The sequence below is a fragment of the Oncorhynchus tshawytscha genome, linkage group LG22 (assembly GCF_018296145.1).
Source record: "Oncorhynchus tshawytscha isolate Ot180627B linkage group LG22, Otsh_v2.0, whole genome shotgun sequence".
NCBI classification, from domain to species: Eukaryota; Metazoa; Chordata; class Actinopteri; order Salmoniformes; family Salmonidae; genus Oncorhynchus; species Oncorhynchus tshawytscha.
This window is the reverse complement of record NC_056450.1, coordinates 10,333,712-10,360,772: the sequence shown is the minus strand read 5'-3', so window position 1 is coordinate 10,360,772 and position 27,061 is coordinate 10,333,712. Positions and strand designations below refer to the sequence as shown.

At 41.7% G+C, this 27,061-nt stretch overlaps 1 protein-coding gene across 3 annotated transcripts; it reads left to right on the top strand.

The window, feature by feature from the left end:
• Window positions 1–26,940, top strand: kansl2 (KAT8 regulatory NSL complex subunit 2). Of its 3 annotated transcripts, none has more exons than XM_024384042.2 (10): window positions 1–63; window positions 1,166–1,424; window positions 1,629–1,801; window positions 16,963–17,077; window positions 19,171–19,334; window positions 19,654–19,820; window positions 21,289–21,385; window positions 22,361–22,620; window positions 23,901–24,095; window positions 26,481–26,940. In XM_024384042.2, exons 2-10 carry the CDS (start codon window positions 1,174–1,176, stop codon window positions 26,565–26,567), a joined length of 1,509 nt encoding a protein of 502 aa, XP_024239810.1. In that variant the 5' UTR covers window positions 1–63; window positions 1,166–1,173; the 3' UTR covers window positions 26,568–26,940. The 3 variants fall into 3 exon arrangements, with proteins under 3 accessions (XP_024239810.1, XP_042159644.1, XP_024239811.1); XM_042303710.1 differs by having other exon boundaries at window positions 31–52; XM_024384043.1 differs by having other exon boundaries at window positions 47–362.
• Window positions 26,941–27,061: the final 121 nt, after the last annotated feature.

Below are 27,061 nucleotides of genomic sequence, written 5' to 3'. Positions count from 1 at the left end.
GGAGAGTGCGGGAAAAACGACGCAGTGGCATTGTGCTTCGAGATCTGTCTAGGTACGGACACGGTAAGCTCCTCGCCGTTATATTAACCAAACTGTTATATGAAACTCCTTTTTGGATTATTAAAATATTTTGATTATATCAGAGTACATCTGTACATCCACGACAGCGAATAAACCAGTATATGTTGCTACAGAGACTAAGGAACGCTAAACAAACATGGCTGCTAAAGCTAACTGGCTAACAAGCTAACACAAAAGCTACAATTTGATGTCGTTGAGCTAAAAGGAGGCGGACCTGTTCCATGTGGCGCGTGATTGGGTTTTATGCAGGATCGTCACAGCACAAGTGTTTGGCACAGATGGTAGAGTACTGTTTGTTTTAACCTCAACATACTTGTTTGGCAGCTAGCTACAACAAATAGCTTGATAACGTAGCAATTAACAAACAACATTTGTTATGAACATTTTTGCAATGAAAAGGTCCGTGTCTACTGTTCTGCATAATTTATGTTTTTTTTATATTTTTTTTACTAGACATTGTATCAATCGACAGCATGTGCAAATGTCAGATCTGAAACCATGTGGCATGTTGGCTGGACAGATGTCATGAGTAGTGCCCTGTACTTTTCTTGACATTTTCATAATTTTATTTCTGTTTATTGTCACTGGTTATGCTGATCTGATGCACATGTTTTCGTATAACTATTTATTGATTGCTGAGGTTGTGGCAATGCTTGATGAAAGAATTGAGGAAGGCTTGAATTACAGATTAAGTTCATGTGACATGGGTCCGGTCCGTCAACGGATACACACGTGAACGTTACCATCTTTTATTTGATCGTGGCCCATGTTTGTTGTATTGTAGTATCAATATTCTATTGTAAATCCCCCCGTATTCTTTGTTTGCTACCATATTGTGGTATCCCGTTGGGCTCAGTTGGTAGAGCATGGTGCTTTCAACGCCAGGGTTGTTTCATTCACATGGGAGACCGGCATTAAAAATGTGTACACTCACTACTGTAAGTCACACTGGATAAGAGCCTTTGCTTGAATGATTAAAATGTCAATATTGGCCTGGTCTCACCTAAGTAGTTATGTCAATTTATAACTGTAGGGTTGCTAATTCAGCCCCTGGTACTCACCGGAACATGTATTTCCCTTCCAGGACCAGTGATGAACAGGATAAGGATCCATGTGTTGCCATCGAGCAGAGGACGTGTGGCCCAGACCGCCCGTACCCAGGAGCCCCAGGCCTGCTCCTTCACCCAGCGACCCTGCTCCCAGCCGCGCCTGGAGGGCCTGGAGTTCTGCATCAAACATGTCCTGGAGGACAAGAACGCCCCTTACAGACAGTGTAGCTATGTCTCCAACAAGAATGGCAAGCGCTGCCCGAACGCAGCCCCTAAGGTGGAAAAGAAAGAAGGGTGAATGAAGCAACTTGCATGTTTATCAAACTCTCAAAACTGCTTTTTGATGTATGTGGGCTTGAATCTGGGAAATCCCTTAGTGTATCAATGAATACTGAGTCTTTTACTTTCCAAGTCAGTTCTTCAGAAATATCTGCACAATCTTGAATTCTCTGTGACCTTAGTTCTTATCTTGCTTGTGATTCTTATGTCTACATTCAGGGTGACCTTCTGTGCGGAGCACGCCAGAAGGAATGCCATGGCTCTCCAGGCCCAGCTGAGAAAGGCTTCATCCGGACCCTCCCCTGAAGCCCTCCTATCTCAGCTCAGTGGCTACAACCGCCCCGAGACGCATGGCCTGGACAGTGGCCGCAGTGAAGCCACCCGCATCCTCGGTGAATAATATTTCTTTTCCCTCTAAAGCCATGTGCAATGGCAACATGTTTTAGAATAACCATATTTTTCCTAGAGTGAACTTCAGTTAACCAGTCTGCACAATAATTATTTCCCATTTGAACCCTAATTTCTTACATGTGCTTGACCTTGAATATTCATGGACTAATTTCACTCTCCCTTTACTACACACTATTGCTAAAAGGGCCCAAATCAAGTCTGACAGCTTGTGGTAGCTGTCCAGATCCTAACAGGGCCAACATTAACATCTTCCCATGGTCTGTTGGTTTTCTCTATATTAACAAAGAGAATAGTCAATTCAGTTGGAAGGAACAAACGCCTCCTTTACAAATCATAATAACTTTCTAAATCATTATTTCAGCATGTTTTTCAAGCCAAAACATCCAGTGCATTTGGAGAGTATTCAGACCGCCTTGACTTTTTCTATGTTTTTACATTAGGCCAGACAATTGATTCGCCGTTTATCTTCTTACGGCCGAGATCCCGTTAACGGGATTGATATGACAACAGCAGTGAAAGTGCAGGACGCCAAATTCAAACAGATCTCATAATTAAAATTCCTCAAACATACAAGAATTTTACACCATTTTAGTGGATGAGGAATGGCAGTACTTAGAAGGAACCACATTGTCTTAGACTGATTTTCAGATTATTATTAATACACAAATTAGCATTAAACATTATTCACAAATTGCATTCTATTTTGCATTCTATTATACATCCTATCATATTCAAAAATTATTTTAGAAAAAATGTATTAATGTATTATCGGTTAATCCACCGTAATTTCCGGACTATAAGCCACTACTTTATTCCCACACTTTGAACCTCGCGGTTTATACAATGACGTGGCTAATTTATGGATTTTTCCCGCTTTCACAAGATTCATGCCGCCAAAAAACTGAGCACCGTCACATAATGTGACGTAAATCAAGCGCGCTCAAACTTCCCATCATTCTGATTACGGTAGTAATTTTGTCACCCTCATCATGGCAAAGACACGGAGAAATGCATATGATGCAGCTTACAAGTTGAAGGAGATCGATCTGGCTGTTGGAAAAGGAAATAGAGCTGCTGCATGGGAGCTTGGCCTTAATGAGTCGATTATAAGACTTTGTAAACAGCAGCGTGAGGAAATGACTCAGTGCGAAAAGACAACAAACCTTTCAGAGGGAAGAAAAGCAGATGGCCCAAAGTATTTGCAGCCACTCGACATCAGTGTAAATCGTGCATTTAAGGTGGCGCTCCGTGTTCAGTGGGAGGCTTGGATGACAAGTGGGGCGAAATCCTTCACTAAAACGGGCCGCATGCGAAGAGCAAATTATGGTCAAATCTGCCAGTGGGTCCTGACAGCGTGGAGCATTGTCAAAAAATCCACTCATCAACGGGTTTCGAAAGCCTGGACTGCTGCGTGTTGAAGGGGCAGCATGAGCTCAGCGGGGTATTTGCCTCCGGATGAAAGTGACGAGAGCGACAATGAAAACGATCCAACATCGGATGAAGCAATTCTGATGCTATTCAACTCCGACACCGAAGGAGATGACTTCATTGGTTTCAGTGCACAGGAGGAGGAAGATGGTGACCAATGACTTTACTGGTAGGCTACTGTTTAATATTTGTTACAAGCAGTGTTTCGTTCATTTGTTTCAATGTACCTGTAGGCACCTGCGGCTTATAGACATGTGCGGCTTATTTATGTACAAAATACATATTTTTTTATAATTCAGTGGGTGCGGTTTATATTCGGGTGCGCTTAATAGTCCAGCAATTACGGTACTTATAAAGCCAAAAAAATGAGAATGATTGACAATAAATATTTGTAATCAAATTTAAAATGTTGATGCATAATGAGTTCATTACCTGAATGAGTTAATAGCCTAGGCATTAACAAAATATTAATTCAAATGATTAGGCCTCTCATAGACCAGGCCTTGTAGAAAGAGGGTCAATCAAGTTAGGTCTGCCAAAATGAATGTAGCACTGGGGGAAAAAATGCGTAAATCCAGACATGGAGTATAAAAAACTTTTTTGATGACTAGGTTATAACATGCACAACTAGAAGCATCAATCTATATAGAGCAAGCGTGACTAAATTCGAGCCCAGTAACTTTGCTCACCGCATCCTCCTTCGATTGTCTGGCTGCCACAAAGCCCCCACCTGCTGATCTGCATGAAGTGTGTGCATGCCACTGGCGATGTACTTTGCTTGACATGCTAGCTGTTCTCGGCGGCGCATCATCACTTCAAACGCATTCCGTTGTGGCATTATCGGTTGGCCTACTACTACTGGTAGTACCGGTAATGTAAGTTATGAATTGCAAATCACCTGACACGCTTCAATTTCATCAATAAGTTTGACTTAGTATTTTGGACAACCAAATTTATCAGCTTGCACCGTGACTTTACTGATGAATGCCCTGATGGCTGGTAAGTCAGTTGGTTAAATTACATTGTTTAGTCTAACCCCTGCGTTGTGGAGGAAAGTGAGGCGGGGTATTCATTAAACAGTAATTCCACTTTGTCCAGCCTTATTAAAATTGATGAGGGGGGAAACTATTTAATCCATCTACAAACAATACCTCATAATGACAAAGTTAAACAGTTTTCTAGAAATGTTTGCAAATTTGCTTTTGGTATGTTTTTCTGCTGCAAAACATCCCAAAAGCATGATGCTGCCACCACCATGCTTAACTTTTAGGGGTGGTGCCATGTTTCCTCCAGACATAACACTAGGCATTCAAGCTAAAATGTTTCATCTTGGTTTCATCAGACCAGAGAACTGCGGGACCTTATATAAACAGGTGTGCCTTTCCAGATCATGTCCAATCTATTGAACTTACCACATGTGGACTCCAATCAAGTTGTAGAAACATCTCAAGAATTATCAATGGAAACAGGATGCACCTGAGCTCATAGCAAAGGTTCTGAATACTTATGTAAATATGGCATTTTTGTTTAATACATTTGCGAAAATTACTGAACCTGTTTTCGCTTTGTCATTATGGGGTATTGTTTGTAGATTACTTTATAAAAATGTAATACATTTTAGAATATGGCTAATGTAACCCCCCTTTTTGCTATGACAACCTCCACGCTTCTGGGAAGGCTTTCCACTAGATGTTGGAACATTGCTGAAGGGACTTGCTTCCATTCAGCCACGAGCATTAGTGAGGACGGGCGCTGTAATTGGGGAATTAGGCCTGGCTTGCAGTTGGCGGTCCAGTTCATCCCAAAGGTGTTCGATATAAGGCTGGGCGACTATATTGAATTTGTTTTTGCACAATATTACATATGCCTGTAAGAATTTAGGTTGTTTGAGTGTTTATGTCCGCATGTTCTCGTGCTTTATTTTTTCTTCGCTCCTGTGTACCTCACCATTTACACCAGAGATCTGTACATTATGACGAGATGTATGTCGGGTGTAGTAGTCCTTACAGTGAAATGCTTACTGACAGACCCTAACCAACAGTGCAATTTAAGTTAAAAAAATAGCTATTAGATGAAAAATTGTTAGGTAAGGAAATAAAGACAGTGAATAATAACAGTGAGGCTATATACAGTAGTGAGGCTGGGTGTCGTTGTCCCGAAGGCAGGCAACAAGCTTAGGTCCAAAGTAAGCCCATAGAAACGCATTGGCCTTATTTTGGACAGATTTTACTCTTCCTCTATGGTTTACACACCCAGCCCCTGCCTCTCACTCCAACAATGTTGATAGATGACATTTCCTCTGGCAAGCGGTTTCAATTCGCTATTTGCATTTGAGGTTGGGTTCAAAATAATTGGTAATATGGACACACATTGAGGCATTATTTTACTGTAATAGAGTAGTTCACTTTTCAAACAATTTGCCTCAACTACTCATTGTGTGCAGAGAAGACTACTTTTTTATTTGACCTTTTATTTAACTAGGCAAGTCATTTAAGAGCAAATTCTTATTTTCAATGACTGCCTAGGAACAGTGGGTTAATAACTACCTTGTTCAGTGGCAGAACGACAGATTTTTACCTTGTCAGCTCGGGGATTTGATCTTACACGAGAGTATCAATGAACGTTGATTCTGGAAAATGAATACGGTTTGTCGTGCGTGGAATTGTTAGGTTAGCAGCATTTTAGCAAAATACTACTATACTAGCTGTCTAGTCTGTTTTGTGAATGTGCAGTAAGCATAAAACCCAAATTTTTATTTTATAAGGAATTGGCAACTTTTCATTCTGAACAAAGTGGACATGGTAACATGCTTTTCAAACAGTTGGCGGCAGAAGGTTGTGTTCATAGAAGTTCAACCTTGTTAGCTAGCAAATGGATCCAAGTTGCCTAAACTTGAAATGTAAAGATGAACTGGCTTATCACCAGCATGTGGGTGTGTTAATGTGACCCACTTTAATTTTAGTCATTATTAGTGCATGTGCTTTATACATGGTTCTAGTTGAATTTGTATCAAGGGTATTTTCATAGACTTGAAAGCCAGATTGGTGATTATTGCAAAAAAGCAAGTTAATTTAATCAAATTGTTTATTAGTGGGTTTTATGACTGGAAGGCTTATATTTCGCCTAGGTATAACTAATAGCCCTGAATTAATAATTGCAGTCTGTGTGAAATGCAGTGTATTTGACCTTATTTAATTGTGCTTATTAAGATGTATATTGTGACTCACTCATTATTTTGAGGAAGGATTTATTTTTAGGCCATATCACCCAGCCCTAGTTTGACGGGGTTGAGGTCAGGGCTCTTTGCAGGCCATTCAATTTCTTCCACACCGATCTTGACAAACCATTTCTGTATGGATCTCGCTTAGTGCATGGGGGCATTGTCATGCTGAAACAGGAAAGGGCCTTCCCCAAACTGTTGCCAAAGTCTGAAGCATAACCGTCTAGACAGTCTTTGTATGCTGCAGCGTTCATGATTTCCCTTCACTGGGGCTAGCTCGAACCATGAAAAACAGCCCAGGTCGTTATTCCTCCTCCACCAAACTTTACAGTGGGCACCATGCATTTGGGGAGGTAGCGTTCTCCTGGCATCCGCCAAACCCAGATTAGTTTGTCGGACTGCCAGACGGTAACACGTGATTCATCACTCCAGAGAACATGTTTCCACTGCTCCAGAGTCCACTGGCAGCGAGCTTTACACCACTCCAGCTGATGCTTGGCATTGCACATGGTGATCTTAGGCCTGTGTGCAGCTGCTCGGCCATTTCATGAAGCTCACAACGAACAGTTGTGCTGCTTCCGGAGGCAGTTTGGAACTCTGTAGTGAGTGTTGCAACCATGCACAGTTCAGCATTTGGCGGTCCCGTTCTGTGAGCTTGTGGCCTACCACTTTGCAACTGAGCCGTTACTCCTAGAAGTTTCCACTTCACAATAGCAGCACTTACATTTGACCGGGGCAGCTCAAGCAGGGTTGAAATTTGACGGAATGACTTGTTGAAAAGGTGCCATCATATGACGGTTCTACATAAAAAGTCACTGCTCATCAGTAAGGCCGTTCTATTGTCAATGTCTGTCTATAGAGATTGTATGGCTTTTTTTTTGTAATACACCTGTCAGCGACTAGTGTGGCTGAAATAGCCCAATACACTAATTTGAAGCGGTGTCCAAATACTTGTGTGTGTGTGTGTGTATACAGACACTTATGTTGGTGGCATTAAGTCATTTTTCAACCACTCCACAAATTTCTTGTTAACAAACTATAGTTTTGGCAAGTCGGTTAGGACATCTACTTTGCATGACACAAGTCATTTTTCCAACAATTGTTTACAGACAGATTATTTCACTTAAGTCACTATCACAATTCCAGTGGGTCAGAGGTTTACATACACTAAGTTGACTGTGCCTTTAACAGCTTGGAAAATTCCAGAAAATGATGTCATGGCTTTAGAAGCTTCTGATAGGCTAATTGACAATTTGAGTCAATTGGAGGTGTACCTGTGGATGTATTTCAAGGCCTACCTTCAAACTCAGTGCCTCTTTGCTTGTCATCATAGGAAAATCAAAAGAAATCAGCCAAGACCTCGGAAACTGTAGACCTCCACAAGTCTGGTTCATCCTTGGGAGCAATTTCCAAATGCCTGAAGGTACCACATTTATCTGTACAAACAATAGTACGCAAGTATAAACACCATGGGACCACGCAGCCGTCATCCCGCTCAGGAAGGAGACGCGTTCTGTCTCCTAGAGATGAATGCAAATCAATCCCAGAACATCAGCAAAGGACCTTGTGAAGATGCTGGAGGAAATGGGTACAAAAATATCTATATCAACATAACCTGGAAGGCCGCTCAGCAAGGAAGAAGCCACTTTTCCAAAAAAGTCAGACTACGGGTTGCAACTGCACATGGGGACAAAGATCGTACTTTTTGGAGAAATGTCCTCTGGTCTGATGAAACAAAAATAGAACTGTTTGGCCATAATGACCATCATGTTTGGAAGAAAAAGTGGGATGCTTGCAAGCCGAAGAACACCGTCCCAACCATGTGCCATGATGTTGTGGGGGTGCTTTGTTGCAGGAGGGACTGGTGCACTTCACAAAATAGATGGCATCACGAGGGAGGAAAATGGTGTGGATATAGTGAAGCAACATCTCAAGACACCAGCCAGGAAGTTAAAGCTTGGTCGCAAATGGACAAGGACCCAAAGCATACTTCCAAAGTTGTGGCAAAATGGCTTAAGGAACAACACAGTCAAGGTATTGGAGTGGCCATCAGAGCCCTGATGTCAATCCTGTAGAAAATTTGTGGGCAGAACTGAAAAAGCGTGTGCGAGCAAGGAGTACGACTGTACAAACCTGACTCAGTTACACCAGTTCTGTCAGGAGGAATGGGACACAATTGACCCAACTTATTGTAGGAAGCTTGTGGAAGGCTACCTGGAACCTTTGACCCAAGTTAAACAATTTAAAGGCAATGCTACCAAATACTAATTGAGTATGTAAACTTCTGACCCACTGGGAATGTGGTGAAAGAAATAAAAGCTGAAATCATTCTGACATTTCACTTTCTTAAAATAGTGATCCTAACTGACTTAAGACAGGGAATTTTTACTAGGATTAAATGTCAGTAATTGTTTAAATGTATTTGGCTATGTAAATTTCCGACTTCAACTCTAAGTCCAAAAAGCCGTTCCATTAGACATAATTCATAGGACTAACTATTCATTCAGGACCAGGGACAGTTACTATGAATCGGAGAAAAAAAATGGCAGTGCAGCTTTTGCTATTTCAGCATGCTGAAAGGTTGTGCCTATTTGACACAGCAGTCACACACAGCATCAAATAATGTTAAATAATAAGCAGCCCATTCACTCAATGAGCCTATAAAGCCCAATCATAACAATAGAAAAGCCACCATTTAGTTTTAAAACACGAAATGAACAAGCCAGCTATTACTTCGCATTGCAAACATTTTGTCACGTTCAGCTCACAAAATAACCGGTGATCTGAAGTTGCAAATTTCACACATCAGCAATTTAATAGCAACAGCAAGCGAACTGCAGTAAAAAAAAAAAAAGAAGCTGCCACTCACCAGATCATTTGAAAATCAAGTCTGTCCTCCAGTCATTTATGAAATGGGCAATGGCAGGTTCATATAGTTTGTCAGATTTTCTATCCAAGAAGTAGCCTACTTTCTCGACTTGAGATCAAAGGCAAGGCTGACAGTCGGGCCTGTATGGTGGTGGTCCTGGAGTAAGTCTTGATCCATTTCAGGGCAGATGTCCTTTCAACTGAGGCAGTGGACACAGGAATGGTCAAGACCAGACAGGCAAGCAGATGCAGTTAGTACGTACTATCATTCAGCCTCTTCTGCCAGAGAAAGTGGAGGTGGTTGGCCGGGCTCCTACCCTCAGTCAGACATGAGCCGCATAGATCTAAGTTGGGCCCATGGCTTTCCTCAACTTGAATGCAGTGTTTCATCGTTGTGAGTCTCTCTGCCCTGCTGCTCGTTAAGCTGAAGGGCTACTCTTGTGTCCAAATGTTTTTTGAATTCTCGTAGCTCTTGGGTGTGAAGTTGACTCTTGGTGTCGCAGAGCTAACTTGGTAAAGGTCTGAAACCAACCAGTACAGGCCAAGGTTGACGTCTTGTCGGTGCTGAAGAGTATACAATTCCAGCAGTACAGCTTCTTTGTTTGCTCACACCCAGGGCTTCCACAGATGGCGCTCATAATTGTTAGCTTGAAAATGTCGTTCATAGCTCTCCTCGTTGCACCAATCCTGGTAGTGCTGGTGTTGTCCCCACCTCTGCACAACCTTTAACTTCTCGTTGAAAGTGACGCTTACAAATCAAACACATCCTCTAACATCTGCTACAGCTGCCACCATTTTACAGCTGCCACCACTACTACAACAAGCATGGGGAAAACTATGCTACTTCTCACTTCGCTATCAGTCAGTAGTGATGTCTAGGCCTTCCAGAAGTGAATGTGATTGGTTCATTCCAAAATTCTGCTCTAATGCAGAGGCCTTCTGTCCAGCTTTTCAAGGCTAGATTTTTCTACCCAGACACCACGAGATCCTGATTGGCTATATTTTCTCTTCAGTATTAACCCTTTTTCCAACACAAACTGAATAAATAAAATCAGAAGATCATAAGTTATTGAAAATATTAAATGGATGTATAAGTATTGTATTAATCCTTAAGCCGGGTTCCCCACTGTTTCTAAAGATACACTTAACTCCTAAGATTTGTCGTGCACAGCATTTTAACCAGACCGTTATAGTTTGTTTTGTAAATGTGCAATAAGCATAACTCAATTGTATAAGGAATTGGCAACTCGTTCTCATTCGGATAAATAAGGTAGGCCACTTGATTTCCAAATGACAGTGAACAGGCTAGCATGCTGTCCAAACAGTTGGCGATGGATAGAAGGGTGTGCTCATAACAATTAAACTATTCTACCATGTTAGCTAGCAAATAGATTATTTTTTTTCCTTTTTTTCAAACTTGGAATATTAAGATTAGCTTGGTACTCGCTATCACATGGGATTGAGACCTGTTGTGTAGCAGGTATTATAGAAACCTGAGGTTAGTCGTTATTAGTGAATGTGCATTATGCATGGTTCTAGTTAAATTAAAGGCAATTTTCAGGGATTATTGCAAAAAAGCAGGTAACCTATTTTGATGATATACAATTATTAGTGGGTCTTATGGGAGGCTTATATTTAGCCTAGGTATAATTTCACATGCCCTGAGTTCGTTTGATTTATTGCTGACTATCTGAAATGGAGTGTTACACTTAATGTTTTTTATTGTACAACTTATTTAGAGGAAACCGAGAAACAAGATATACACTGCTCAAGAAAATAAAGGGAACACTAAAATAACATATCCTTGATCTGAATGAAATATTCTTATTAAATACTTTTCTTTACATAGTTGAATGTGCTGACAACAAAATCACACAAATTATCAGTGGAAATCAAATGTATCAACCCATGGAGGTCTGGATTTGGAGTCACACTCAATGAGTGGAAAACCATACTACAGGCTGATCCAACTTTGATGTAATGTCCTTAAAACAAGTCAAAATGAGGCTCCATAGTGTGTGTGTGTGTGTGTGGCCTCCACGTGCCTGTATGACCTCCCTACAACGCCTGGGCATGCTCCTGATGAGGTGGCGGATGGTCTCCTGAGGGATCTCCTCCCAGACCTGGACTAAAGCATCCACTAACTCCTGGACAGTCTGTGGTGCAACGTGGCGTTGGTGGATGGAGCGAGACATGATGTCCCAGATGTGCTCAATTGGATACAGGTCTGGGGAATGGGTAGGCCAGTCCATAGCATCAATGCCTTCCTCTTGCAGGAACTGCTGACACACTCCAGCCACATGAGGTCTAGCATTGTCTTGCATTAGGAGGAACCCAGGGCCAACCACACCAGCATATGGTCTTACAAGGGGTCTGAGGATCTCATCTCGGTACCTAATGGCAGTCAGGCTACCTCTGGCGAGCACATGGAGGGCTGTGCGGCCCCCCCAAAGAAATGCCACACCATGACTGACCCACCGCCAAACCGGTCATGCTGGAGGATGTTGCAGGCAGCAGAACGTTCTCCACGGCGTCTCCAGACTCTGTCACATGTGCTCAGTGTGAACCTGCTTTCATCTGTAAAGAGCACAGGGCGCCAGTGGCAAATTTGCCAATCTTGGTGTTCTCTGGCAAATGCCAAACGTCCTGCATGGTGTTGGGCTGTAAGCACAACCCCCAACTGTGGACGTCGGGCCCTCCATGGAGTCTGTTTCTGACCGTTTGAGGAGACGCATGCACGGCCTGCTGGAGGTCATTTTGCAGGGCTCTTGCAGTGGTCCTCCTGCTCCTCCTTGCACAAAGGCGGAGGTAGCGGTCCTGCTGCTGGGTTGTTGCTCTCCTACGGCCTCCTCCACGTCTCCTGATGTACTGGCCTGTCTCCTGGTAGCGCCTCCATGCTCTGGACACTATGCTGACACACAGCAAACCTTCTTGTCACAGCTCGCATTGATGTGCCATCCTGGATGAGCTGCACTACCTGAGCCACTTGTGTGGGTTGTAGACTCCGTCTCATGCTACCACTAGAGTGAAAGCACCGCCAGCATTCAAAAGTGACCAAAACATCAGCCAGGAAGCATAGGAACTGAGAAGTGGTCTGTGGTCACCACCTGCAGAACCACTCCTTTATTGGGGTGTCTTGCTAATCGCCTATAATGTTGACCTGTTGTCTATTCCGTTTGCACAACAGCATGTGAAATTTATTGTCATTCAGTGTTGCTTCCTAAGTGGACAGTTTGATTTCACAGAAGTGTGATTGACTTGGATTTACATTGTGTTTAAGTGTTCCCTTTATTCTTTTGAGCTGTGTATGTGTATATATATATATATATATTACACATCTCGTGACTCGCCTGTAAGTTTGAGGAAAAAAATATTTTTTAGGCCAATTCACCCAGCCCTTCCTCGACGAGATGCATCCAAGTCACACAACCAATGTCAAGGCTTTAACTCGGCAGGCTAGAAAAGTCTTAACCCAGTCACATGTCACCCTTGTAATGTATACCCTTGCCGGTGACATGAAACATGTCTAACACACTCGTGTTCAGGTCTCATCACATAAGCCTGCGTCACCAAACCACACTCTTGATGAGTTGTAATAAAATACTTGTATTACTGTCGCAGATCTGATCAGCCTGAACTGAGCAATTGAAGGCCTTTTTTAATAGTGCGATGAGTTGGTATGCTACAGGAGGGTGGTTGCGAGTTTTCTCTATCACCCTCCCTTCTAATGTGTATTGCATGTCCTATGAGCACCATAGAGGGGAACGGAAGACCCAACCACGCTCCAGAGAGTCTTGGCTTTCAGGAATGGGGCCAGAATGGCTTACAGCCCAAACGCTAGAGCCAAATTCATAAGAAGGAAATAAATTCAACATGCCGCATTGGCTTCAGAAACCTGTTTAACACACAGCATTTGACTATCTGTTCTCTTCTACCATTCCCTGCTGGTAAAGTAGCAATCTTGTGTCCGGTTTTGATTCTGATTTTAGAGAACTGAATTTGAACATTTTAAATCTGCATGCATCTGAGAAGTTGAGCATAACTTAGGTAAGCTTTAAATTATTAAGTTGCTATGCAGACAAATGCAATATTTACCATATTGAAAGTGGTGTGTGTGTAACAATACACACACACCTCTTTCAATTCAGTTTTGAAACATGAAATACAAGTTCAATTTATGATTTCAATGATTGAATTTGTGCATTAGAACAAAATTAATGATCTATTTAAATGCAAATTCAAAATATTCAATTTAAATCGCTCTATATACATACACCAGTTTTGTTGCTGTTGGTCTGCTCGTAATCAACGGGTAAGATCCACATTTTGTTACGTTACTGCCTTATTCTAAAATGTATTAAATACAAATCCTCAATCTACACACAATACCCCTTAATGACAAAGTGAAGACAGGTGTTTAGATTTCTTAATTTACTTAAGTATTCTCAGACTCTTTACAATGAGACTTGAAATTGATCTCCGGTGCATCCTGGTACTATAGATTATCGTTGATGTTTCTACAACTTGGAGTTCACCAGTGGTAAATTCAATTGATTGGACATGATTTGGAAAGGCAAACACCTGTCTATATAAGGTCCCACAGTTGACAGTGCATGTCAGAGCAAAAACCAAGCCATGAGGTCGAAGGAATTGTTCTTAGAGCGCCGAGACAGGATTGTGTTGGCACAGATCTGGGGAAGGGTACCAAAACATTCTGCACATTGAAGGTCCCTAAGAACGGTGGCCTCATCATTCTTAAATGGAAGAAGACCTCAGACTGGGGTGAAGGTTCACCTTCCAACAGGACAACGACCCTAAGCACACAGCCAAGACAACGCAAGAGTGGTGTTGCACATTTTGGGGAATATTCAGAGGTGGAAACTTTCCATGGAAATAAATGCAAAATAATACTATTTAAATGTAGATGTTTTTTGCTTTTGATGTATTTATCATATGGAGACGAACCTTAACCTTTTACCTTATCATAAGTAGAAATATTTGTAAATGTATTAAATCCTTAAAATAGAAATAAAATAGTTATGAATTGAACTTTAATTAAATCAGTTGACTCATCACATGGGATGATTTCACTGAATAACAAAAGGGAATATTCAATGATTCATCTCCAAAAAAAACATTTTCAACATCTGTGAAATGATAGTTATCTTCCCCTCAGGCCTCCATGTGTTCTCCCTGGACCCCCTCAATGTCCACATCTTGAACATCCAGACTCTGAGACCTTGTCTTCACTGTCACTTTTCAACCTCAAATTTGCCTGGATGGCCACCAGTTTTTCAACCCTTTTTATATTGGTCAGCCTGTTGTGTTTTGGTGTGTGTGTGTGTGTGTGTGTGTTCCCAAACAAGGATCAGTTGTGCTCTGAGGCGGGTGATGTTGGTGGGTTTTGGAGGATGGAGGCAACAGGGGAAAGAGCCTCAGATCCACAAAGTCCTTTTTACCAGGCGGCTGATGAGTTGTTGCCACGACTGCCATATTGCTTCTCCATCCCAAAGCCTTAGCTTGGAAGTGTACTTCGCCAGACTGCAAAGAACCTTGCCATAGTCCAGGCCAAGGTGGCAAGACAAGGTAGTCATGACACCGTAGGTCTTGTTGATCTCTGCACCAGGCAGGATGCTGTTGCCAGCATACTTTGGGTCCAACATGTACACTGTGGAAAGTGTATGGACTTCAGGCAGAAGCCTTCACGCTTTTTGATGCATTTCAAAACTGCAGTTTCCTCTGCTTGGCGCAACAGTGAAGTGGGCAGGGCAGTACGGGTTTCTTCTCTTACATCTGCAAGCAGAGTCTGAACATCAGGCAGGATGGCAGTGCATTGGCTACTGTTATAGGTTTCAGGCTGCTTACCACTCTCCCAAAATACATCATCCAGGAGGATCCTCTTGATGGGGCTGTCCATATCGGCAGACTGTTATATGGACATTTCTTGAAGAGACTCCTTCCCTTCCAGGAGACTGTCAAACATGGTGACAACACCACCCCAACGGGTGTTGCTGGGCAGCTTCAATGTGGTGCTCTTATTCTCCACTTTGCTTGGTGAGGTAGATTGCTGCTATAACTTGATGGCCCTTCACATAATTAACAATTTCCTTGACTCTCTTGTAGAGTGTATCCTTTGTTTTCAGTGCCATGATGTCCTTGAGGAGCAGATTCAATGCATGAGCAGCACAGCCAATGGGTGTGATGGGAGGGTAGGACTCCTCCACTTTAGACCAATCAGCCTTCATGTTCACAGCATTGTCTGTCAGCAGTGCAAATACCTTCTGTGGTCCAAAGTCATTGACTGCCTTCAGAAGTCAGGACCATGAGCCGTTGCTATCGAAAAGGTGTCTTCGTAATTTTCACCTCGATTAGAAGTAGAGGGACTTTTGTCAGGTTATGAGCACTGAGGGAACTTTATGCCAGATGATTCTGCATCTGATTCTGCATCTTTGTTGCATTTCTCGCATGATTTGGCACAGTATTTGCAAATGTACACCGCTTTTCCTTCTACATTGGCTGCAGTGAAATGTCTCAATGCATCAGATAGTGCCCATGGCATTTTCCTGTGAAGATTAGGAAAAAATGAGTAAAAACAAATACAATGCCATGTACAGAAATGTTTTATCTTACAAAAGAGTTGTTTAAAATTGAAACGTGTATGGAAACAGGTGAATTAACACTCAGTTAGCAGGCTCAAGCAAGCTAAAACCCACATGGTAGCAGAAATGAACAATTTAGAAATGATTTGAACACTTTGCTGTAGGTTACTATTTAACAAAAACTCATGTATGATATACAATATATTCACCCCACCCAGTATTGTAATCAAAACTTACCAGAAAGCATGTAGTCCTTGGGTCAGACAGTGTAGTAGTGTGGGCTCAATAGCTTTAATCAGCTGTACATGGACATTCAATTGAATTGGGGATAGTTTAACCAAAATATGCCACAATACCTGGACTTGCCTTGTGAATCCCAAAGGTTCACTGTTATAAGCTAACTTTTCTTGATGAATTTAGCAAAATTCCCGGGCTTAACTTCCCATGGAAAGTTTCAGGGAAATTTCCTGGAAAGTTTGCAACCCTACGCAAGAGTGGCTTCGGAACAAGTCTCGATGTCCTTTAGTGGCCCAGCCAGAGGTCGAACTTGAACCCAATCAAACATTTCTGGAGACACCTGAAAATAGCTGTGCAGCGACGCTCCCCATCCAACCTGACAGCTTGAGAGGATCTGCAGAGAAGAATGGGAGAAATTCTCCAAATACAGATGTGCCAAGCTTGTCACTTCATACCCACGAAGACTGTAAACGCTGCTAAAGGTACTTTAACAAAGTACTGAGTAAAGGGTCTGAATACTTATGTAAATGCAATGTTTCTGTTTTTTTAATAAATTTTTGCAAACATTTCTGAACCATTTTTCTTTTTCATTATGGGGTATTGTGTGTAGATTATTTGCGTGTAGAACTATTTCATCCATTTTAGAATAAGGCTGTAACAATGTGGAAAAAGTCAAGGGGTCTTAATACTTTCAGAATGCATTCTATACTTTCTAGCTAGTGTCAGTACTTTCATGTTTGCATTGAGCCATGCACTAGAGCAGAGGAATTGATGGGTGCTTGTCTGTCAGATGTGGACAGCTGGAGTGAGGAGGAGCAGGGACCACTGGTGCTGGACCAGACATGGAGAGGAGATCCAGACAGTGAAGCTGACAGTGTCGACAGTGACCATGAGGATCCTCTCAAGTAAGACACCTTTTGGTGTTGTGTGCTTGCTAGTGCTCACATTACATGGGTCTTGTAATGTCATGAGATTAATTGTGATATTTTCAGTGTTTTATGTACTCTGTAAAAATGCTTTAACTTCAAGGTATTGATATCACATTTTAGCTCAACTTGTAAAAAAATATATATAAAAGCAAGATCATATCATGAAAGGTCATGAAATTGTCAGCCGGTGATTGTCAAGCAAATAACTGCCAGTCTCACCGTAATTAACAAACCCATTTAGCATCTCCTGGCTTCCAATCATAGCCTGCAAGCCACTGATGCAGACCTTTGAAACATCTACATTCTAATAAATCCATGTATTCTAGCCTACACATCACAATAAATCAATTTATTTTAGACTGGTCTAAAACATGATATGTTGTCTTTCAGAAGAACAGAATGGCATACTGAGTTGTCCTTATGTTAGGGCCTGCTATGGCTGTGTGCTACACTAGTTCATTTATCAGACAAGCGTTGCTTAAATTTCCATGACATTATTTTATAGTATGAAGAATCCAATTGAACATAGCTGAATAAAAGGCTATTTCCTCCAAACGATTTGAGTGCGCACATGGGGCTATTCTGTATTGAGCAGTTAACAAAGAAAAGGGGACTCTTATATGCTTAATTTAGAGCTATGTAACTTGTGATAAATATTGGGCTATATGTTTTCATTTTTAATAAAGGCTGCATGATGCGACTCGAATGATTTGAAAAGTTTCATTAAGCCATGCGCTCCTTTTCCCCCCGCTTTGGGCAGGCTGTACACACTTCATTAATCTCTCATTCACAATTTGACACGCACTTAATAATGCCTCTTTTTTTCCCCCGGCTGCTTCCCCTTCGTGTGGCCGTAATGCCGCATACCAACAACAAAATCCGTTGTGCCCTTGGGCTGAAAATAATCATTAGAATTCCCTTCTCCGGGCTGCGTGCCTGAAGCACCCCTCATTCACATGACTCTCCGTCATGTGATCGGGGTTTTCTCACCGGCTACAAGTGAAGACATCGGGGACACAACTGCGTGCGTCCTTATCCAATTCCGAGGCTCGTATCGTGGAACGACAATCCACATTTCAATTTTCATCCGCCAATAAGAGGAGTAGGCCTACCGAACAGCAAAAGCACTATGCCTATGTCAATCTAATATCCCCCATGTCTAAAAGTTGACCTAATATATTGGACAACTGGTCCTTCTATCCGAGAAATATTTCTAACAGTTGTGGGATGTGATAGATCCCCAATTAATACAACCACTAGCATTAAAAAAAACTGTTTTAAGCAATGAGCCTGACGCATCAGATGAACATTTTTAGCTTAATATGTTTAACTATTAGGCTATTTCTCCACATAAGCGTACATGGCAGTAGGTTATAAGCACGGATGTTCCGTTAGCAGGGAAACACCGTTCTCAAGTGTCGACAAATGTGATTATGCATGTATTGCTTTTATTATGAAGGTGCATTTTTATGGTGAAAATGATCTTCCCCAAGCCTGAAACTCACGTGGTGTGTATGTATGCCAGTTAGGCTCTACACCTGTTGTAAAGTGGATGAATGTGCTTTATTTTAAGGTATGGGCTAGGCTACATGAAGCATGCAACTATGATTTGAAGAAGTTGCAAAAAAATGCGCTGTTTGCCTTAAGCTGGGCGTCATTCACAAGTTATTATATAAACAAGTGATAAGCTAATTGTCACATCACACTTATTGATTTAATCTTGTCTTTACATATACATAAATGGAGAATGCTTTTCACGTGGTTCATTTTCATGCCAGCCAGGTAGGCTTTACTCCTGTTGTAAAGAAAGGCATTGTGCTTAATATTAGGAAAGTTTAGGTAAATATAGTAGGCCTAAATAAGAGGCCCACACCCTGTTTTCTCACGCAATTGCATAGCCTGTAGAGATAGTATGCAACATGAGCTCATGGGCTCTGTTTTTGATTTGTTTTTTGAATACATTTGCATTGATGTCAGTGATCATTATATACGGTCAGCTTAACAGCCCTAGATATGACACATTTGCTGTGGACTGTTGTAACTGTTTGCATGGATTGTTTGACCTACAGACATGCAGGGGTGTACACGGCAGAGGAGGTTGCTCTGATCACACGGGAGAAGCTCATCAGACTCCAGTCGCTCTACATCGACCAGTTCAAACGCCTGCAGCACCTCCTCAAGGAGAAGAAGCGCCGATACCTGCACAGCCGCAAGGTGGAGCATGAGACCCTAGGTAAAAGCCATGGTGCTGCACTAACCCAGCCTGTTCTGTCCTGTAGTTGGTCAGGTTTGCGACCAATAGGTTTCACTGTAGTGCAACATTTTGCAACGGAAAATAAAAATAATTTCTCCAATTGGACAGCTTCATATAGTACTTGTCCAGATGTGATCGTGGGTTTTTCTGATGAGATCATTATGGTTATTCCAGTAGCTGTCTGACCACCTGCGTAATGGGTGTGTTTGTGACAGGGAACCTGACCCTAGATCATCACACCTACTTTGACATGCTTTTTGAATACAGTCTCTGACCTCTTGTGTTTTCTGTCCAACAGGGAGTAGTTTGCTGACTGGCCCGGAGGGTCTCTCCATGAAGGAGAGGGAGAACCTGAGAAAGCTGAAGGCTCTGCGGCGGTATCGCCGCCGGTACGGCGTGGAGGCTCTGCTTCACCGTCAGCTCCGAGAGAGGAGACAGGCTGTCACTGAAGGAGCTCCTCTTCAGGTCTGTGGCTTAACTGTTTGTAGGGATGGACTCTAAATCCCGGGGACTCCAACGACTGTCCGTGGCCTGGCAGAAGTAAATAGTTATGTTCCAGGTTGTTTGAGTCTCAAGATTGAATGTGGAAATGCCTAGCAGCCCAGAGGGGCTGGGTGATATGGCCTAAAAATCATATCTAGAGTCACGATATGAGAGTATTTGGACTCTCCTTCAAACGAGTGGGTTCAGCTATTTCATCCACACCTGTTGCTGACGGGTGTATAAAATCAAACAATGCAATCTCTATAGCAAACATTGGCAGTAGAATGCATGGCATTACTGAAGAGCTCAGTGACTTCCAACGTGGCACCGTCATCTTGAGAAAGGTCAATGTAAAATTATACCTTGGCCAACTATAATTCTTCCACAACCTTACGACACTAATAATTGAAATTATTATTTTAACAAGCTTTTTTTTGCTATAATCACTGATCTGGCGTTCAAGTCTGTTTTGAAAATGCCATTTTGTTATACATTTAACCAGAACCATGCACATTCTCTAATTACAAACTTCTTGTAGCAGGTGAAAATTAACACTGGTCTCATAAACAATCTCTCAAGCACAAGGCCACATGCTAGCGAGTAGCCATCTAATCTTTATTTCAAGCCAACTTGGCTCTATTTGCTTGCTAACAAGGTAGAACTGTTTAACTGTTATGAATACACCCTCTTATCTGTCTCAAATGGTTTAAACAGCCTGTTCACGTTAAAATATTGAAATCAAGTGTCCTACCTGCGTAAGAAGATGCTTATTTCTCAGAATGAGAACAATTTGCCAATTTTCTGATTTTATAAATTAGTAATTTTATGCTCATTGCACATTTTATAAAACAGACAGCTATAGCACAGGAGTCTGTGGATAGAATGCTGCTAGCGGTATGTGATGCCGCGCACGACAAACTTAGCATTTAATTTTCGACAATCATGTTCATTGATACTTTCGTTTTAGTAGGGTCTGTTCTACCTTTTGGGATTTGAGACATAAGGGTATCGTTAGAAATGTCTATTCCAATAAAGTATCGAAGCGTTTCGGTGTCCATATAATCAGTTCTGTTGGACTAAACCTCTAATGCAAATAGCGAGTTTTAAACTGCTTTTTGTCAGAGGAAGTTATTTCATTGTGAGTGACGGGCTTGGTGTCTGAGTGGGAAGGTGCACAGAAGGCGTAACTGAGGCCAGACCAAAAAGGCAGCACACTCAGAAATGTGATTCTTGCGATACAGGTATTTGGAACATTGTGCTAAAACACCAATTTGATATATCGTCTCAGTACAATAGTGCCTGCAGAGGGAAAACTGTGTTTTGTGGGAACGCAGACAGTAATGCCGGATTTGGTGTATCCGGACTAAGACGTTGCATTAACTGGTCACCATATGCGTTTGGTTGAGGATCTTAAACCTGATTCCTGTTGTTGTGTGTGTTCTCTCTACAGGTGCATACGATGCGGTCTAGCCAGAGGTGTATCTCCTATGTGGAAGGGACCCGCTGTTCTAACCAGTGTCTCCCAATGACACGACATTGCGTCTCTCGTATCCTTCATACTGTTCTTCTGGTGTCCTCTATGATCAGTCATGTGTTTATCTAAAGTTCGTTTTCAAATTTGCATTCATCTTTTTCGTGGACTTTTGTGAAGGTGTTACCCTACACATACTAATGCTTGTTGTGCTGAAAGCGGGGGGCATTAGTTAACTGGAGCATTAGTTAGGTGGTCCAAGCTTGATAACCAGTCTGCACAATAACGTATTTCCCATTTGAACCCTAACTTACATGTGCTTGACCTGCAGAATATTCATGGACTAATTTCACTCTCCCTTTACTACACACGATTTGCGAAAAGGGCCCAAATCAAGTCTGACAGTTTGTGGTAGCTGTCCAGATCCTAACAGGGCCAACATTAACATCTCCCCTTGGTCTGTTGGTTTTCTCTATATTAACAAAGGGAATAGTCAATTCAGTTGGAAGGAACAAACGCCTCCTTTACAAGTCCATTATTATTTTATTTTTTACTTCATTTTTATTTTTTTTACAAACGTGCGTACGCCAGTTTCATTACGCTGTTGGTCTGCTCGTAATCAAGTGGTTGACATAGCAAGTAATTCTGCTTAAAATGTTATTCCAAGAATCAATAAAACCTAGTTAATTCCGAGCAAAGCGTTTGTCAACGTGTTGCAAAATATTGCTGTACAAAACCAACCAAGCCTTTTTAAGCCATTTATTTGTACCTTGCAGCGTCTCACACAACAAATACCCAAATACTGTTATTGTAGTAAACTTGTGATGTAATGCTAGTAAAAACTACCTAACTAACAGAAGTCGTTTTAATGCATGCCTATGATTCCTATAGATGCCCAACACCGAAGGAAGATGAGCTGATCTAGGCTACCTCACATTGGTTCCTATAGCAGAGTAATACACAATACTCTGAAGTATCTTAATGGGAGACTATAACTGATGTAATTGCCATTGTGGATGTCAGTTATTATTCTTTACCATAAGACATCCAGACATCTACCAGGACAGTAACCAGGTACTGTTCAAGATGTGTCCGGGGCTGAAGGATGTTCCCTGTGACCGGCCCGTTCACATGGGCCAGTCAGAGGAGCCTCGCTGCCCCCTGCACCTCTCCCTGCCTCCTCCCATGTACCAGCCTGAACAGGAGACGGCCCTGACCCCAGAGCAGCTGGATGCAGTACTGCCCAAAGACATGTACCTGAGTGCTGCAGAGCTACAGCCCACGGAGAGCCTGCCGCTAGAGTTCAGTGACGTACGTGAGGTCTAACCAAGTTTCCTGCTCTTATTTTTTTATCACCTTTATTTAACCAGGTAGGCTAGTTGAGAACAGATGTTTTGTTCTAACATTCCACTCCTTGTACTCTGGCATATGACACCGTACATGGGGTGGAATGTTACCACACAACGTGTCTGGATTTCAGGCTATGAGTGTCATAAGAACAGGAAACTTGCTGGGAGTCAGGTGTGTATCTCACTGATTTTGTATTTTATTTTTTAATTTCTTCACCCACCAAGATTTACTTTCACTCTTTCTGCTTACCATTATTGCTAAAGGTGCCCTAATCAAGTCTGACAGCTTGTAGCTGTCCAGATCCAAACCGGGCTAACATTAACATCTTCCCATGGTCTGTTGGTTTCCCCCATATTAACAAAGGGGATAGTCAATTCAGTTGGAAGCAACAAACACGTTTATTCCTCCAAAACCATTTTTTTTTTCACCCCCCAGAATGTCTAAACATGTTGCATGTATACTGAACAAAAATATAAACATTTAAAGTGTTGGTTTCATGAGTCTTTGATACCAAAATAGTGTCTAAAATACTTTGATTTCATACCTTCTAGAATGGCCTTAACCTGATACGTCGGGATTTTGTGTTTCTTCTCCAGTCTATGAACTCGTGGATACAATTGTCTCTGTGTGCAGTATGAAGGAAGTTAGAGGTAGTTTGGCAAGCCAATGCTCACTACCACAAATTCTAGTTAGCAATTGAGGTAATCCTCTTTTGCAACTTCTTTCAAACTGCATGTAGACAAATGGTATCCACGAGTTCATCTGATTCCTCGGAAGTAGATTATGGGCTTCATTTCCACATTCCCGACGTAATCCCTTTTAACAGGGCTCACAGCAGTATTATTCAAAGTCGACAGGCCCATTAAAAAATGTATTTTTATTTAAACAGATTATTATATGGGGCAATATACAAATGTTTTGAAAAATGTATTTATTGGTTTATTCGTTTTAAGAGATTGTAATAAATCCATTTATAGATTTTAAAGTTTCATTAGATTTGGTGGGATAGGGTAGGCAGAAATCTGGCGCAAAAAATGGGGTCCCCATTGAAAAGGTTTGGATTTCACTGGCTTGCTGTATGTGCTCAACCATAGCATTAGTGTTTGTTTATCCGTCACAAAACTGCCTTTTACTTCCCCTGTAATGTAGCTGTATTAATCTACTCGGCTGAGGAATAGAAACACCTTGTAACACTTACCCACTAATGTCTTCCCCGCCCCTCTCCTGTTCATCTCCTGTAGGACCTGGATGTAGTGGGGTGTCCTCCGTCCCCTCTGATGTTTGACACGGCCCTGGCTCTGGAGGACCAGACTATCAGGGCCATCGCTGAGGGTCCTATGGACATCCTGACCGGGGTCGAGCTGGATGCTTCGGGACACGATGACTCTGCTGACATGGAGCTCTCTGAGAGAGTTCTGCAGTCTATAGAGGACCAAGTGAGTTGTCGCCCTTGATTTCTTAACCCCCGAGAGTCGATTGAAGCGCTGGTCTAAGATACATACATTACATAAGTTGCATAACAAAAAAAATCCCTGTCAAAATCCATCGTTTTAGGCTAGGGATCTGTTTTTTTTTTTTTTTTTTGTTCGGATGCGTCTCGATCCACCACATCCGCCAGTGTCACACTTCTGCATCTGCGGTGACAGGTGGCTGAATTAGAGCAATGTTTGTAAGACCATGAGACATCCCGGAAATCGGTCTTCTCATGTAAACATCTGTAGCGTCCGAACCTTTTGGCCTACAAACTATTACCATTATGGAAAGGGGAGACTCGTGTGTGTTCTCCGTTTTGGTCTAGGACCCCCACAAGTGTCACAGGATTCGTATGAAGGTAATCGGTACCAGTAAAAAAGTGTGTACATTTCAATTAACAGGTGTGCCTTGTTAAAAGTTAATTTGTGGAATTTCTTTCCTTAATGCATTTGAGCCAATCAGTTGTGTTGTGACAAGGTAGGGGTGGTATACAGAAGATAGCCCTTTTTGGTAACAGACCAAGTCCATATTATGACAAGAACAGCTCTGATAAGCAAAGCGAAATTACAGTCATAATAAAAAACCTGGAATGAGTAGGTGTCAACTTTGGAATGGTCCTAAAATTCCAAATCAAATGGCTAAATGAACCATAGTTTTTATTTAACTAGGCAGGTTAAGAACAAATTCTTCTTTACAATGACGGCCTACCAGAAGGCAAAAGATATAGGACAAAACACACAGTATGACAAGACACCTCAATACTACATAAAGAGGCCTAAGACGACATTGCATGGTAGCAACACATGGCAGCAGCACAAAACATGGTAGAAAAATGATTGGGCTCAGACACCATCACAAAGGGCAAGAAAGTAGAGAACAATATATCACGCAAAGCAGCCACAACTCAGTAATTGTGTCCATGAATGAGTTTGAATGAAGAGATGGGAAACCAAATGTATGACAGTCTTAAAACAATTCCATATGTCAGTTTAGCACCCCAGCTCCCCAATGTCTTTGACTCTAATTTTAAACATGGTTGGGTATCAGCAATATGTAGAGTTTTCCCACATGTGTGTATGTGATTATTTATTATTATTCAGCATAGTAGTTGTAGCATTTCTGAAAAGAATGACTAACCAACAGAAATACATTCTTATAAAGTTGAGTAGATTGAAAATGTACGGTGCCTTCAAAAGTATTCATACCCCTTGAGTTATTCCACATGTAGTTGTTACAGCCTGAATTTAATCTACACACAATACCCCATAATGACAAAGTGTGGAGAAAAATGTAATTTTTGCAGATGTATTGAAAATTAAATGCAGAAATGTATCATTTATGTAGGTATTCACATAGAAGCACCTTTGGTGGTGATTACAGCTTTGAGTCATCTAGGGTATGTCTGTATCAGCTGTACATCTATTTGGGGATTTTCTCACAATCTGTTAAGTTAGATGGGGAGTGGCGGTGAAACTTTCTACAGATTTTCAATGGAATTCATGCCTAGAGTTTGGCTGGGTCGCTCAAGGACTTTCACGTACTTGTTCTGAAGCCATTAGTGACACTGTACGCTTGGCGTCGTTGTCCTGTTAGACTGGGGCAAAGATTTTGCGTTCCAAGGTCGTTTGCACTCTGAAGCATGTTCTCATCAAAGATTTGGCTCCATTCATTATTCCCCCTGCCTTTTGAAAAGCATCCCCATAGCGTGATGCTGTCACCGCCATGTTTCACGGTAGGGATGGCGTTACAAGGTTGAGCTGTGCCTGGTTTTCTCCAGAAATGGCACTTTGCATTCAGGCCAAAGAGTTCAATTTGTCTCATCACACCACAGAATCTTTTGCCTTATACTCAGTCTTTCACATGCCTTTTTGCAAACTCCAGGCGTGGTGTCGTGCCTCTCTCAGGAGTGGCCTCTGTCTGGCCACTTCTCCCATAAAGCCCAGATTGGTGAAGTTCTGTAGAGACCTTTGTCCTTCTGGCAGGTTCTCCCATCTCAGCCAAGGAACTCTGTAGTTTAAATGTCCAAACAATTTAATTGGCAACAAGGTGAACTCCAAGTTGTAGTGATCTCTCAAAGATAATCAAAGAAAGTTGGATGCACCTGAGCTCTATTTTGGAGTGTGTATACTTGTGTAAATTAGATATTTCATTTTCAATACATTTACAAAAATGTCTACACGTTTTCACTTTGTCATTATGTGGAGAAACAGATCTATTTAATCCATTTAGAAGTCAGGCTGTTACACACACACACTGTATGAATACTTTCTGAAGGCACTGTACATTGATGGCTAATGCGTGCTATAAATTAATCTAGGTTTAGCTAAACTGCTCATCTTCCCCTCCAGATTGTATCAGAGGTAATAGGAGGAGGGGACACCACGGAAAATTCATCAACAGAACTGGACCATGTTGCTGCAGACACCTCCAGATGAGAGCTTTGCCTCCAGACTTGTGTTGAATTCCAGAGACTAATGTTGAGTTGACCAATTCAAAGCCAGGATGGATCTTCAAGGTGGTAGATCATAACGAAGCCTTTGCACACCATTGCCAAATGACTACTGTTAAGTCATTGTTTAATCAGTTGTCATATTACTAACTTTTGCTGATACTCTCTGAGTCGGTTCAATGTCTGTCTGGTCTTGTGCACCGTTGCCTTTCTCAACTTTACCTGTGTAATTTAATAAATCCTGGTTTCTCCTTAAACATATGTATATCTTGTATACAAAGTCAGTGTTGGTGTAGTGAAGAGATGAAACACCACTTGTAACTGGTTTGTTACTGTTCAATAAACACTCCACAAATGCATTTATTGATTTTACCTTATTACACTTTATTATAAGGTTCTCGAAATGGGTGAAACGTAGTTATTGCAAGTAGTTTGAACATAATAGCCTATTCTTGAAACAAATGACTGACTATTTTCACC

What these genes read in the sequence shown, in the direction of transcription:
- kansl2 (XM_024384042.2), top strand. Translation starts at nt 1,174, where the DNA reads ATGAACAGGATAAGGATCCATGTGTTGCCATCGAGCAGAGGACGTGTG. An exon ending in AAGGTGGAAAAGAAAGAAGG is followed by an intron (nt 1,425 to 1,628) that starts GTGAATGAAGCA and finishes GTCTACATTCAG; the next exon opens with GGTGACCTTCTGTGCGGAGC. An exon ending in GACCATGAGGATCCTCTCAA is followed by an intron (nt 17,078 to 19,170) that starts GTAAGACACCTT and finishes TTTGACCTACAG; the next exon opens with ACATGCAGGGGTGTACACGG.